This window comes from Panulirus ornatus, chromosome 17 (genome assembly GCF_036320965.1).
Source record: "Panulirus ornatus isolate Po-2019 chromosome 17, ASM3632096v1, whole genome shotgun sequence".
In the NCBI taxonomy this organism is placed as follows: Eukaryota; Metazoa; Arthropoda; class Malacostraca; order Decapoda; family Palinuridae; genus Panulirus; species Panulirus ornatus.
Window position 1 is genome coordinate 19,267,619 of NC_092240.1, and position 16,542 is coordinate 19,284,160.

The window sequence follows — 16,542 nt, forward strand, 5'->3', positions numbered from 1 at the left end:
ACTTTTGTCCATAGTTCACCTTTAGAGAGATTTTTCTGAACTTAGACAGTTTGAAGAGAGATCATGCATGCCATCTGATCCACCCTTTTTAATCATAGTATTTGGGTAGATGTATTCTATTTCTTGCTAGGTAATAAAGGCTAGGGTTAAGTAAATGTCATCTCTTGAGTGACTTTTGCTGTATAACAGGGCTTAGTTTAATTTTTGTCAGTAGCAGTGATAGGGCCTTTATTATCAGGTTTATGAAAGATTTTTGTCTGGACAGATTCTTAATAAGGACCAGGGAGTGCTAATGTCTAAGATTCACACTGTTTATACTCAGAAAAGTCCTCCAGATTAAACTTATGTTTTAATGTCTTATTTGTATTCCATAATTCAATTGCAGAACCCTAAGGATGGATTGCCCGGTTAAGGTTCACTTTCGTCTCACTGAAGATGGCCAGCAGTTGGTTGTGACACAGCTTATTTCAGAACACAACCATGAGCTTGGTGAGGTAAAAAAGACTTATTTTTGTATAAAAGCATTCATCAATTTTGGGATGTCACTTTATTAGATCATTGTTATGCTATAGTTGTGTTGGCACTGATCATTTAATATATATAGAAAGGAGTTTGTAGATTATGATTAAACCCACACTCTTTCATGTCTATATTGGTTAAGTAGCATACCTGGTCCGGATCCATTTTTGCACATTTGTACTTAGATTGCATTTCATTTCTGCAAAAGTGTCATTTTAGAACTCCTGGCACTATGATTAGATTGGTTATACATAGGAAACTTTTGAAAAGATTAGGCAATTGTGGCTACAAGTAGGTAAATACAGTGTCTGCAAAAAACATTGTATGCCCCAATATTTTCGGTGGTGATCCATGCTTAAGGTTTATTGTGGATACAAGAACAAGACACTCTTTGGGTGAAATCACCGTACATCTAGTTGCTGAGGCAAATGTTTTTGACAGTGTGAGCACTAGCAACCCACCTCAATGTGCCTTATAGGGTATCTTGAGGGAAAGATTTTCTTTCATTACTCTTCCTGACTGCCACTTCATTTTGGGAATTTCACTTCCAGATGCAGTATTGCTTTCACAAGTACTTCAAGATGGTTAGCTCCTACCTTTTAAGGAGAAGAAAGCCCACATTCTCTCCTGGAAGCAAGAAAATGTGGGTACACATGCACTGGGCACTCAGAATGTACAATCAGGTGGATGCTGTACTTCTAGATGGTTAGATCCTACTTTTCTAAGGAGAAGAAAGCCCAAATTCTCACCTGGAAGCAAGAAAATGTGGGTACTTATGCATTAGGCACTGAGAATGCATGATCAAATGGATGCTGTACTTCTAGGTGGTTAGATCCTACTTTTCTGAGGAGAAGAAATCCCAAATTCTCACCTGGAAACAAGAAAATGACGGTGCATTTGCACTGGGCACTCAGAATACACAGTGAGATAGAGCTGTGATTCTAGATAGTTAGATCCTCTCTTAAGAAGAAAGCCCAAATTCTCACCTGGAAGCAAGAAAATGTGGGTGCACATGCACTGGGCACTCAAAATACACGATCAGGTGGCTGCTTCCTGTAACACCTCATTGGTGCCTCGCCTCATTTAGATCAAGACCATATGTACCCAAAACATGGACCTAGATTACTCAAGGAGCCTTGACAGTTCTGTGTCAAGACATCTGCAGATGGTAGTAAACCCAAAGGAGAGATGACAAAAGGAAAAGGTCTCAGGTGCATTGAGAAATGTGTGCAAAGAGAGATCAGTGACTCTAAGGGCAAAGATAGATATGTTTGATGTTATAGTACTCCTGTTGGTGCTATATGGATGAGAGGCATGGGCCTTACACAAAAATGTAAAGGATAGGGTAAATGTGTTGGAAAGGAAACGTTTGAAGACAATATCTGGTGTAATAAGTGTTGATTATGTTGGAAATGAAATGTTTGAAGACAGTATCTGGTGTAATAAGTGTTGATTAAATGAGAAATGATGGGGCAAGAGAGAGGTGTGGTAGTAAGAAGAGTATTTATAAAAAAGTTGAAGAGGATGTGCTGAATTGGTTTTGACTTATGAAGAGGATGAGTAAGGAAAGAATGACTAAGAGGGGATACATGTCAAAAGTGAAGAGAATACAGAAAAATGGGAAACCAAGGAGGAGGTGAAGGATGGAGTGAAAGATGCTTTGAATGCTCAGAGCCTGAATATGCAGGAGGGTGTGAGGCATGGAAGGGATAGAGTGATTTGGAGTAATACGGTTGAGAGTGGACTGTGTTGCCATTAGGCTGAACTAGGTTATATGAATTGCTTAGGGAAACCACAGGAAATCCTGTTGGGCCTGGATGTGGATAGGGGGCTCTGGTTTTAGTGTATTATACAAAACAGCTAGAGAGAGGATCTAAGCAAATTAGGACATTTTTGTTTCTGACCGTAGCACTGCCTTGGAAATGCAGGAAATAGTGAATGTGTATGAAAAAAATGTTTCTTTCACACTTGTTTACCTTTTTCCTTATTAGCAAGGAAGTACCAGGAACAAACAAATAAAAGCCTTCATTTGATGACATCCATTCTTTAGCTTTCATGTGTAATGTGCCAAAACTACATCCTCCTAGCCACAACCAGATCCCACAGATCTTTCTATGGCTTCACTCAGCTGCTTCATACTTCCTGGTTCAGTCCATTGACAGCACATTGCTCCCTGTATATCACATTGTTCCAGTTCATTATATTTTGTGTATGCCTTTCACCCTCCTGCATGTTCAGGCCGTGTGCACTCAAAATCTTATTAATTTTATCCTTGAATCTGCAATTTGGTCTACCTGTTGTTCCTCTGCTTCTAACACATACCATGTCTGCAAAAAAACTGTTTTGGAGGAAGTGAAAAACCCATCTTTTGAAAGGTACCAGGTCATAGTTATTGGGAAAGACTTGAGAAGGTAGAGAGTACCAAAGCTTTGAGGTGCAGAGAAAGAAACAGTTATCAAAATGGCCCACCCTTGAGTTGCCAATGGCTCAAGGTAATCATGTGATGCAGCAGCTTGCTGAGTATTGCATATTCTAAGTAGTGGTGGGGGCACACAAGCAGCCAGCTCTCAGGTGCACAAACCAAAGTAATACCTATAAAAGAGGGAAAGTGAGCCAACATTGCAGCATAAGGCAAGCAGGTCAAGTTTTGAAGTTAGACTGGGAGGGTTTATAGGTCAGATTGCTTTCGAATCTGTCATATGAGAATGCAGAGCTAGAACCACTCCAGATGTGAGAACAGTAATCCATACCAGGACCAATCAGTCTTTTATATAAATGGAGCAACTGTTTGGAAGAAAAGAAATTTTGATATATAAACAAGACTCCCAGTTTCTTACAGGCAGACTTAGCTATTTCCATAATGTGGAGTTTCCCAGAAAGAGTGGAGGTTACAGTAATACCAATTATTTTCACTGAGTTGGAAATACAGAACCATCAAAGGAGACAAGAGGGTCATGAGGAATTTTCGATAGAAATGTGGGTAGACACTTAGTCTTAGAGACATTATACTTAACTAGATTTCGTCTATCCTCTGAGATCAATCACCCCTCCTTATGCCATATGTTGTCATCAGACATTTTATTTCCAACACATTCATCCTCTTCCTTACACTTTTATCTATAGGCCATGCCTCATATACTTACAACACCTTTGGGACTACTATACCTTCAAACATACTCATTTTTACCCTTCCAGATAATGAAGTGTTTTTCAAACATTCCACAGTGCTTCCCCGCTCCCTCCCCTTTTAGTCGCCTTCTGCGACATACAGGGGATACGTAGGAAGTATCATTTCTTCCCCATCCCCGGCAAGGCAGCGGGTTTGGATGGTATTGCAATGGAATTTGTTAAAAAAATGGGTGACTGTGTTGTTGACTGGTTGGTAAGGTTATTTAATGTATGTATGACTCATGGTGAGGTGCCTGAGGATTGGCGAAATGCTTGCATAGTGCCATTGTACAAAGGCATAGGGGATAAAGGTGAGTGCTTAAATTACAGAGGTATAAGTCTGTTGAGTATTCCTGGGAAATTATATGGGAGGGTATTGATTGAGAGGGTGAAGGCATGTACAGAGCATCAGATTGGGGAAGAGCAGTGTGGTTTCAGAAGTGGTAGAGGATGTGTGGATCAGGTGTTTGCTTTCAAGGATGTAAGTGAGAAATACTTAGAAAATCAAATGGATTTGTGTGTGGCACTTATGGATCTGTAGAAGGCATATGATAGAGTTAATAGAGATACTCTGTGGAAGGTATTAAGAATATATGGTGTGGGAGGCAAGTTGTTAGAAGCAGTGAAAAGTTTTTATCGAAGATGTAAGGCATGTGTACGAGTAAGAAGAGAGGAAAGTGATTGGTTCTCAGTGAATGTTGGTTTGCGGCAGGGGTGCGTCATGTCTCCATGGTTGTTTAATTTCTTTATGGATGGGGTTGTTAGGGAGGTGAATGCAAGAGTTTTGGAAAGAGGGGCAAGTATGCAGTCTGTTGTGGATGAGAGAGCTTGGGAAGTGAGTCAGTTATTGTTCGCTGATGATGCAGCGCTGGTGGCTGATTCCTGTGAGAAACTGCAAAAGCTGGTGACTGAGTTTGTAAAGTGTGTGTAAGAAGAAAGCTGAGAGTAAATGTGAATAAGAGCAAGGTTATTAGGTACAGTAGGGCTGAAGAACAAGTCAATTGGGAGGTAAGTTTGAATGGAGAAAAACTGGAGGAAGTGAAGTGTTTTAGGTATCTGGGAGTGGATTTGGCAGTGGATGGAACCACAGAAGTGGAAGTGAATCATAGGTTGGGGAGGGGGTGAAAGTTCTGGGAGCGTTGAAGAATGTGTGGAAGTCGAGAACATTATCTCGGAAAGCAAAAATGGGTATGTTTGAAGGAATAGTGGTTCCAACAATGTTATATGGTTGCGAGGCATGGGCTATAGATAGAGTTGTGCGGAGGAGGGTGGATGTGCTGGAAATGAGATGTTTGAGGACAGTATGTGGTGTGAGGTGGTTTGATCGAGTAAGTAATAATAGGGTAAGAGAGATGTGTTGTAATAAAAAGAGTGTGGTTGAGAGAGTAGAAGAGGGTGTTTTGAAATGGTTTGGTCACATGGCGAGAATGAGGAAAGATTGGAAAGGCATGCAAGGAATAGAGTGAATTGGAACGATGCGGTTTACCGGGGTCGATGTGCTGTCAATGGATTGAACCAGGGCATGTGGAGCGTCTGGGGTAAACCATGTAAAGTTCTGTGGGGCCTAGTTGTGGAAAGGGAGCTGTGGTTTCGGTGCATTATTACATGACACCTAGAGACTGAATGTTAACGAATGTGGCCTTTGTTGTCTTTTCCTAGCGTTACCTCCCACACATGAGCGGAAAGGGGTTTTTTATTTCATGTGTGGCAAGGTGGCAATGGGAATGAATAAAGGCAGACAGTATGAATTATGTACATGTGTATATGGGCCATTCTTTCATCTGTTTCCTTGCGCTACCTCGCTAACGTGGGAGACAGCGACAAAGCAAAAAAAATATATATATATATATATATATATATATATATATATATATATATATATATATATATATATATATATGTATATATATTCATTTTATTTTATTTATTTTGCTTTGTCGCTGTCTCCCACATTTGCGAGGTAGCGCAAGGAAACAGACGAATGAAATGGCCCAACCCACCCCCATACACAATGTACACACACACACGCCCACACACGCAAATATACATACCTATACATCTCAGTGTACACATATATATACACACACAGACACATACATATATACCCATGCACACAATTCACAATGTCTGCCCCTATTCATTCCCATCGCCACCTCGCCACACATGGAATACCATCCCCCTCCCCCCTCATGTGTGCGAGGTAGCACTAGGAAAAGACAACAAATGCCCCATTCGTTCACACCCAGTCTCCAGCTGTCATGCAATAATGCCTGAAACCACAGCTCCCTTTCCACATCCAGGCCCCACACAACTTTCCATGGTTTACCCCAGACGCTTCACATGCCCTGATTCAATCCACTGACAGCACGTCAACCCCGGTATACCACATCGATCCAATTCACTCTATTCCTTGCCCGCCTTTCACCCTCCTGCATGTTCAGGCCCCGATCACACAAAATCTTTTTCACTCCATCTTTCCACCTCCAATTTGGTCTCCCACTTCTCCTCGTTCCCTCCACCTCCGACACATATATCCTCTTGGTCAATCTTTCTTCACTCATTCTCTCCTTGCGCCCAAACCATTTCAAAACACCTTCTTCTGCTCTCTCAACCACACTCTTTTTATTTCCACACATCTCTCTTACCCTTACATTACTTACTCGATCAAACCACCTCACACCCACATTGTCCTCAGACATCTCATTTCCAGCACATCCATCCTCCTGCGCACAACTCTATCCATAGCCCACGCCTTGCAACCATACAACATTGTTGGAACCACTATTCCTTCAAACATACCCATTTTTGCTTTCCGAGATAATGTTCTCGACTTCCACACATTCTTCAAGGCTCCCAGGATTTTCGCCCCCTCCCCCACCCTATGATTCACTTCTGCTTCCATGGTTCCATCCGCTGCCAGATCCACTCCCAGATATCTAAAACACTTTACTTCCTCCAGTTTTTCTCCATTCAAACTTACCTCCCAATTGACTTGACCCTCAACCCTACTGTACCTAATAACCTTGCTCTTATTCACATTTACTCTTAACTTTCATCTTTCACACACTTTACCAAACTCAGTCACCAGCTTCTGCAGTTTCTCACATGAATCAGCCACCAGTGCTGTATCATCAGCGAACAACAACTGACTCACTTCCCAAGCTCTCTCATCCACAACAGACTTCATACTTGCCCCTCTTTCCAAAACTCTTGCATTCACCTCCCTAACAACCCCATCCATAAACAAATTAAACAACCATGGAGACATCACACACCCCTGCCGCAAACCTACATTCACTGAGAACCAATCACTTTCCTCTCTTCCTACAGGTACACATGCCTTACATCCTCGATAAAAACTTTTTACTGCTTCTAACAACTTGCCTCCCACACCATATATTCTTAATACCTTCCACAGAGCATCTCTATCAACTCTATCATATGCCTTCTCCAGATCCATAAATGCTACATACAAATCCATATATATATATATGGAGGAAGTGAAGTGTTTTAGATATCTGGGAGTGGATCTGTCAGCGGATGGAACCATGGAAGCGGAAGTGGATCATAGGGTGGGGGAGGGGGCGAAAATTTTGGGAGCCTTGAAAAATGTGTGGAAGTCGAAAACATTATCTCGGAAAGCAAAAATGGGTATGTTTGAGGGAATAGTGGTTCCAACAATGTTGTATGGTTGCGAGGCGTGGGCTATGGATAGAGATGTGCGCAGGAGGATGGATGTGCTGGAAATGAGATGTTTGAGGACAATGTGTGGTGTGAGGTGGTTTGATCGAGTAAGTAACGTAAGGGTAAGAGAGATGTGTGGAAATAAAAAGAGCGTGGTTGAGAGAGCAGAAGAGGGTGTTTTGAAATGGTTTGGGCACATGGAGAGAATGAGTGAGGAGAGATTGACCAAGAGGATATATGTGTCGGAGGTGGAGGGAACGAGGAGAAGAGGGAGACCAAATTGGAGGTGGAAAGATGGAGTGAAAAGGATTTTGTGTGATCGGGGCCTGAACATGCAGGAGGGTGAAAGGAGGGCAAGAAATAGAGTGAATTGGAGTCATGTGGTATACAGGGGTTGACGTGCTGTCAGTGGATTGAAGCAAGGCATGTGAAGCGTCTGGGGTAAACCATGGAAGGCTGTGTAGGTATGTATATTTGCGTGTGTGGACGTGTGTATGTACATGTGTATGGGGGGGGGGGTTGGGCCATTTCTTTCGTCTGTTTCCTTGCGCTACCTCGCAAACGCGGGAGACAGCGACAAAGTATAAAAAAAAAAAAAAAAAAAAATATATATATATATATATATATATATATATATATATATATATGTATATATATATATTTTTTTTTTTTTTTTTAAACCATTCGCCATTTCCCGCATTAGCGAGGTAGCGCTAAGAACAGAGGACTGGGCCTTTTTTGGAATATCCTCACCTGGCCCCCCTCTGTTCCTTCTTTTGGAAAATTTAAAAAAAAAAACGAGAGGGGAGGAATTCCAGCCCCCCGCTCCCTCCCCTTTTAGTCGCCTTCTACGACACGCAGGGAATACGTGGGAAGTATTCTTAAACCCCTATCCCCAGGGGTTTACCCCAGACGCTTCACATGCCCTGATTCAACCCACTGACAGCACGTCAACCCCGGTATACCACATCGATCCAATTCACTCTATTCCTTGCCCTCCTTTCACCCTCCTGCATATATATATATATATATATATATATATATATATATATATATATATATATATATATATATATATATATTTTTTTTTTTTCTTTTTTTTTTGCCGCTGTCTCCCGCGTTTGCGAGGTAGCGCAAAGAAACAGACGAAAGAAATGGCCCAACCCACCTCCATACACATGTATATACATACGTCCACACACGCAAATATACATACCTACACAGCTTTCCATGGTTTACCCCAGACGCTTCACATGCCCTGATTCAACCCACTGACAGCACGTCAACCCCGGTATACCACATCGATCCAATTCACTCTATTCCTTGCCCTCCTTTCACCCTCCTGCATGTTCAGGCCCTGATCACACAAAATCTTTTTCACTCCATCTTTCCACCTCCAATTTGGTCTCCCACTTCTCCTCGTTCCCTCCACCTCCGACACACATATCCTCTTGGTCAATCTTTCCTCACTCATTCTCTCCATGTGCCCAAACCATTTCAAAACACCCTCTTCTGCTCTCTCAACCACGCTCTTTTTATTTCCACACATCTCTCTTACCCTTACGTTACTTACTTGATCAAACCACCTCACCCCACACATTGTCCTCAAGCATCTCATTTCCAGCACATCCATCCTCCTGGGCACAACTCTATCCATAGCCCAGCCTCGCAACCATACAACATTGTTGGAACCACTATTCCTTCAAACATACCCATTTTTGCTTTCCGAGATAATGTTATCGACTTCCACACATTCTTCAAGGCTCCCAGGATTTTCGCCCTCTCCCCCACCCTATGATCCACTTCCGCTTCCATGGTTCCATCCGCTGCCAGATCCACTCCCAGATATGTAAAACACTTTACTTCCTCCAGTTTTTCTCCATCCAAACTTACCTCCCAATTGACTTGACCCTCAACCCTACTGTACCTAATAACCTTGCTCTTATTCACATTTACTCTTAACTTTCTTCTTTCACACACTTTACAAAACTCAGTCACCAGCTTCTGCAGTTTCTCGCATGAATCAGCCACCAGCGCTGTATCATCAGCGAACATCAACTGACTCACTTCCCAAGCTCTCTCATCCCCAACAGACTTCATACTTGCCCCTCTTTCCAAAACTCTTGCTTTCACCTCCCTAACAACCCCATCCATAAACAGATTAAACAACCATGGAGACATCACACACCCCTGCCGCAAACCTACATTCACTGAGAACCAATCACTTTCCTCTCTTCCTACACGTACACATGCCTTACATCCTCGATAGAAACTTTTCACTGCTTCTAACAACTTGCCTTCCACACCATATAATCTTAATACCTTCCACAGAGCATCTCTATCAACTCTATCATGTGCCTTCTCCAGATCCATAAATACATATACATATACATATGTATATTTTTTTTTTTTGCTTTGTCGCTGTCTCCCGCGTTTGCGAGGTAGCGCAAGGAAACAGACGAAAGAAATGGCCCAACCCACTCCCACACCATATATTCTTAATACCTTCCACAGAGCATCTCTATCAACTCTATCATGTGCCTTCTCCAGATCCATAAATACATATACATATACATATGTATATTTTTTTTTTTTGCTTTGTCGCTGTCTCCCGCGTTTGCGAGGTAGCGCAAGGAAACAGACGAAAGAAATGGCCCAACCCACCCCCATATACATGTATATACATACACGTCCACACACACAAATATACATACCTATACATCTCAATGTACTCATATATATACACACACAGACACATACATATATACCCATGCACACAATTCACATTGTCTGCCTTCATTCATTCCCATCGCCACCTCGCCACACATGGAATACCATCCCCCTCCCCCCTCATGTGAGCGAGGTAGCGCTAGGAAAAGACAACAAAGGCCCCATTCGTTCACACTCAGTCTCTAGCTGTCATGCACTAATGCCTTAAACCACAGCTCCCTTTCCACATCCAGGCCCCACACAACTTTCCATGGTTTACCCCAGACGCTTCACATGCCCTGATTCAATCCACTGAGAGCACGTCAACCCCGGTATACCACATCTATCCAATTCACTCTATTCCTTGCCCGCCTTTCACCCTCCTGCATGTTCAGGACCCGATCATTCAAAATCTTTTTCACTCCATCTTTCCACCTCCAATTTGGTCTCCCACTTCTCCTCGTTCCCTCCACCTCCGACACATATATCCTCTTGGTCAATCTTTCCTCACTCATTCTCTCCATGTGCCCAAACCATTTCAAAACACCCTCTTCTGCTCTCTCAACCACGCTCTTTTTATTTCCACACATCTCTCTTACCCTTACATTACTTACTCGATCAAACCACCTCACACCACACATTGTCCTCAAACATCTCATTTCCAGCACATCCACCCTCCTGCGCAAAACTCTATCCATAGCCCATGCCTCGCAACCATACAACATTGTTGGAACCACTATTCCTTCAAACATACCCAATTTTGCTTTCCGAGATAATGTTCTCGACTTCCAAACATTCTTCAAGGCTCCCAGGATTTTCGCCCCCTCCCCCACCCTATGATTCACTTCCACTTCCATGGGGTGTCTAAATGTGTGTGGATGTAACCAAGATGTGAAAAAAGGAGAGATAGGTAGTATGTTTGAGGAAAGGAACCTGGATGTTCTGGCTCTGAGTGAAACGAAGCTCAAGGGTAAAGGGGAAGAGTGGTTTAGGAATGTCTTGGGAGTAAAGTCAGGGGTTAGTGAGAGGACAAGAGCAAGGGAAGGAGTAGCAGTACTCCTGAAACAGGAGTTGTGGGAGTATGTGATAGAATGTAAGAAAGTAAATTCTCGATTAATATGGGTAAAACTGAAAGTTGATGGAGAGAGATGGGTGATTATTGGTGCATATGCACCTGGGCATGAGAAGAAAGATCATGAGAGGCAAGTGTTTTGGGAGCAGCTGAATGAGTGTGTTAGTGGTTTTGATGCACAAGACTAGGTTATAGTGATTTGAATGCAAAGGTGAGTAAAGTGGCAGTTGAGGGAATAATTGGTATACATGGGGTGTTCAGTGTTGTAAATGGAAATGGTGAAGAGCTTGTAGATTTATGTGCTGAAAAAGGACTGGTGATTGGGAATACCTGGTTTAAAAAGCGAGATATACATAAGTATACGTATGTAAGTAGGAGAGATGGCCAGAGAGTGTTATTTGATTACGTGTTAATTGACAGGCACACGAAAGAGACTTTTGGATGTTAATGTGCTGAGAGGTGCAACTGGAGGGATGTCTGATCATTATCTTGTGGAGGCTAAGGTGAAGACTTGTATGGGTTTTCAGAAAAGAAGAGTGAATGTTGGGGTGAAGAGGGTGGTGAGAGTAAGTGAGCTTGGGAAGGAGACTTGTGTGAGGAAGTACCAGGAGAGACTGAGTACAGAATGGAAAAAGGTGAGAACAATGGAAGTTAGGGGAGTGGGGGAGGAATGGGATGTATTTAGGGAATCAGTGATAGATTGCACAAAAGATGCTTGTGGCATGAGATTTGTGGGAGGTGGGTTGATTAGAAAGGGTAGTGAGTGGTGGGATGAAGAAGTAAGATTATTAATGAAAGAGAAGAGAGAGGCATTTGGACGATTTTTGGAGGGAAAAAATGAAATTGAGTGGGAGATGTATAAAAGAAAGAGACAGGAGTTCAAGAGAAAGGTGCAAGAGGTGAAAAAGAGGGCAAATGAGAGTTGGGGTGAGAGAGTATCATTAAATTTTAGGGAGAATAAAAAGATGTTCTGGAAGGAGGTAAATAAAGTGCGTAAGACAAGGGAGCAAATGGGAACTTCAGTGAAGGGCGCAAATGGGGAGGTGATAACAAGTAGTGGTGATGTGAGAAGTAGGTGGAGTGAGTATTTTGAAGGTTTGTTGAATGTGTTTGATGATAGAGAGGCAGATATAGGGTGTTTTGGTCGAGGTGGTGTGCAAAGTGAGAGGGTTAGGGAAAATGATTTGGTAAACAGAGAAGAGGTAGTAAAAGCTTTGCGGAAGATGAAAGCCGGCAAGGCAGCAGGTTTGGATGGTATTGCAGTGGAATTTATAAAAAAGGGTGTGACTGTATTATTTACTGGTTGGTAATGTTATTTAATGTATGTATGACTCATGGTGAGGTGCCTGAGGATTGGCAGAATGCGTGAATAGTGCCATTGTACAAAGGCAAAGGGGATAAGAGTGAGTGCTCAAATTTCAGAGGTATAAGTTTGTTGAGTATTCCTGGTAAATTATATGGGAGGGTATTGATTGAGAGGGTGAAGGCATGTACAGAGCATGAGATTGGGGAAGAGCAGTGTGGTTTCAGAAGTGGTAGAGGATGTGTGGATCAGGTGTTTGCTTTGAAGAATGTATGTGAGAAATACTTAGAAAAGCAAATGGATTTGTATGAAGCATTTATGGATCTGGAGAAGGCATATGATAAGAGTTGATAGAGATGCTCTGTGGAAGGTATTAAGAATATATGGTGTGGGAGGCAAGTTGTTAGATGCAGTGAAAAGTTTTTATCGAGGATGTAAGGCATGTGCACGTGTAGGAAGAGAGGAAAGTGATTGGTTCTCAGTGAATGTAGGTTTGCGGCAGGGGTGTGTGATGTCTCCATGGTTGTTTGATTTGTTTATGGATGGGGTTGTTAGGGAGGTGAATGCAAGAGTTTTGGAAAGAGGGGCAAGTATGAAGTCTGTTGTGGATGATAGAGCTTGGGAAGTGAGTCAGTTGTTGTTCGCTGATGATACAGCGCTGGTGGCTGATTCATGTGAGAAACTGCAGAAGCTGGTGACTGAGTTTGGAAAAGTGTGTGAAAGAAGAAAGTTAAGAGTAAATGTGAATAAGAGCAAGGTTATTAGGTACAGTCGGGTTGAGGGTCAAGTCAATTGGGAGGTAAGTTTGAATGGAGAAAAACTGGAGGAAGTAAAGTGTTTTAGATATCTGGGAGTGGATCTGGCAGCGGATGGAACCATGGAAGCGGAAGTGGATCATAGGGTGGGGGAGGGGGTGAAAATCCTGGGAGCCTTGAAGAATGTGTGGAAGTTGAGAACATTATCTCGGAAAGCAAAAATGGGTATGTTTGAAGGAATAGTGGTTCCAAGAATGTTGTATGGTTGCGAGGCGTGGGCTATGGATAGAGTTGTGCACAGGAGGGTGGATGTGCTGGAAATGAGATGTTTGAGGACAATGCGTGGTGTGAGGTGGTTTGATCGAGTAAGTAATGTAAGGGTAAGAGAGATGTTTGGAAATAAAAAGAGCGTGGTTGAGAGAGCAGAAGAGGGTGTTTTGAAATGGTTTGGGCACATGGAGAGAATGAGTGAGGAAAGATTGACCAAGAGAATATATGTGTCGGAGGTGGAGGGAACGAGGAGAAGTGGGAGACCAAATTGGAGGTGGAAAGATGGAGTGAAAAAGATTTTGTGTGATTGGGGCCTGAACATGCAGGAGGGTGAAAGGCGGGCAAGGAATAGAGTGAATTGGATCGATGTGGTATACCGGGGTTGACGTGCTGTCAGTGGATTGAATCAGGGCATGTGAAGCGTCTGGGGTAAGCCATGGAAAGCTGTGTAGGTATGTATATTTGCGTGTGTGGACGTATGTATATACATGTGTATGGGGGTGGGTTGGGCCATTTCTTTCGTCTGTTTCCTTGCGCTACCTCGCAAATGCGGGAGATAGCAACAAAGGAAAAAAAGAAAAAAAATATATATATATATATATATATATATATATATATATATATATATATATATATTTTTTTTTTTTTATACTATTCGCTATTTCCCGTGATAGCGAGGTAGCGTTAAGAACAGAGGACTGGGCCTTTGAGGGAATATCCTCACCTGTACCTCTTCTCTGTTCCTTCTTTTGGAAAAAAAGAAAAAAAAACAAAAAAACGAGAGGGGAGGATTTCCAGCCCCCCGCTCCCCTCCCTTTTAGTCGCCTTCTACGACACGCAGGGAATGTGTGGGAAGTCTTCTTTCTCCCCTAATAATATATAAGGGAAAGGAAGAGAAAAAACCCTCACACATGTTCTTACAGCTCACTCTAAGCAGGGTGTTTTAGACAAGTGGATTCATACTCTACCAAATATAACAAATTTCACCATTTTATTAATGTTCGAAAAAATCCTGTTCATTTATAAAAATATTAATTTTGCCATTCAAGATGTTTTCAGAAATTTTTATTACCAAATTATTACCATAGCTGTTTATAAGATATACTCTTTTATTGTACAAAATTATGAGGTTTTAAGTGAATACATTAAATAAGTATGTTTAAAATATGTAAGGCATCATTCTAAAAAGTTTTCATTTTATTACTAAAATGAAAATAACAGTATAATGTCAAATTCAAAACACATACATAGCACCCGCATATCCATTTTATTTACAAATATATATATTTACAAATATATATATATATATATATATATATATGTATTTACAAATATATATATATATATATATATATATATATATATATATATATATATATATATATATATATATATATATGTATTTACAAATATATATATATATATATATATATATATATATATATATATATATATATATATATATATATTCTTTTTTTTTCTTTCATACTATTCGCCATTTCCCGCATTAGCAAGGTTGCGTTAAGAACAGAGGACTGGACCTTTGAGGGAATATCCTCACGTGGCCCCCTTCTCTGTCCCTTCTTTTGGAAAATTAAAAAAAACGAGAGGGGAGGATTTCCAGCCCCCCGCTCCCTTCCCTTTTAGTCGCCTTCTACGACACGCAGGGAATACGTGGGAAGTATTCTTTCTCCCCTATCCCCAGGGATAATATATATATATATTTTTTTTTTTTCACAGAAAATTAGCATCAAAGTTACTTAGTATTTTCGTGAAATTAGAACTGTTCTGTTTCAGTGTATTTCCAGACACTATATATAATAAGCATATAAAGACTACCAATTATTCAGTGAATGTAGGATCATCATAAAGTTATTATATATTTATTTATTATACTTTGTCGCTGTCTCCCGCGTTTGCGAGGTAGCGCAAGGAAACAGACGAAAGAAATGGCCCAACCCCCCCCCATACACATGTATATACATACGTCCACACACACAAATATAAAGTTAGGGTAATGAAATGCAACATTGAATATTAGGGACTATATTTTGTAACAGCTATTTTTGAATTTTGCATGTTAAAAATTTAAAATTTAACTTTTATCTGGCTGATTAATGTGCATGTAAATGAGTAAGAAAGAAAAAAAGATAATCAAAGTGATCAGAGAACAAGAAATAATTTGATATGATACCTTGGGCTGTGTAATAGAATATCCAAATTAATTTTTGTGTAGTGCACTTTATGAATGATTAAACTTCATTGATATAATGAATTAAGATCATACAAAATAGTCAAACACATGAATATCAATATGATGCTGTGCAGATGAGCATGACCCCAGAATTAAGTATTATGACGAACCAAAAGAGTAGAATCATGTCAGATTATTGATATTCAAGAATAATTCTTGTTTACATAGTAAAAGCAGTGCCGACCAGGTTTGTTAGAAGAGGTTGAAGTGCATGTTGGAAAATTATTCACAAGTGATATAAGGCACCCTTTGCCTGATTCTAAAAGATATACATCATCAGAGTACTCTTATGTGGAAGGTAACTGGTATAACATAGGTATATTGATGTATATCCTTTTCAAGTATACATTTTTTACAGGAATGTAAGAATGTGTTTGTTGAGAAAAGCAAAGAAGAGATGGGCAAGACTTTATTCTACAAGGATATGCATGGCCTAAGTACACCTCACAATGAAGAGGAAAATCCAGAGCCAGTGGAGGAAATGTTAATAAAAGAAGATGGTAAGTAAGTAAGTAAGTTCATCAGTCCACATTGAATGAGGAACTTGCCTCACATACAAACCAGCTCTTGTTTTTAACCCTCCATTGAGGCAATTTCAATATTTTTCCTTGTACACTGGAGGCAAAGGTTTAGAATATTTAGAAAAAGTTATTCTTATGTCCTGAAAAAACAATATATGTATAGAATATGGGGAATCAGTATCCAAAGCTGTTCAGGTAGAGAAAAAGGACTAACACACAGGCAGATATTGATGATAGTAGAGGGCAGGGAAGATTAGAAGGAGCAATATTGGTAGGAGATTGACAAA

General features: G+C 40.9%; 1 protein-coding gene across 1 annotated transcript in view; it reads left to right on the plus strand.

The window, feature by feature from the left end:
- LOC139754600 (delta(3,5)-Delta(2,4)-dienoyl-CoA isomerase, mitochondrial-like) overlaps positions 1-16,542 on the plus strand; it is a 132,768-nt gene that overhangs the window by 27,706 nt on the left and 88,520 nt on the right. Inside the window, exons 4-5 of the mRNA XM_071672023.1 lie at positions 386-494; positions 16,093-16,234. Of these exons, the coding sequence (XP_071528124.1) occupies positions 386-494; positions 16,093-16,234 (251 nt within the window). The remainder of the gene's footprint in view (positions 1-385; positions 495-16,092; positions 16,235-16,542) is intronic.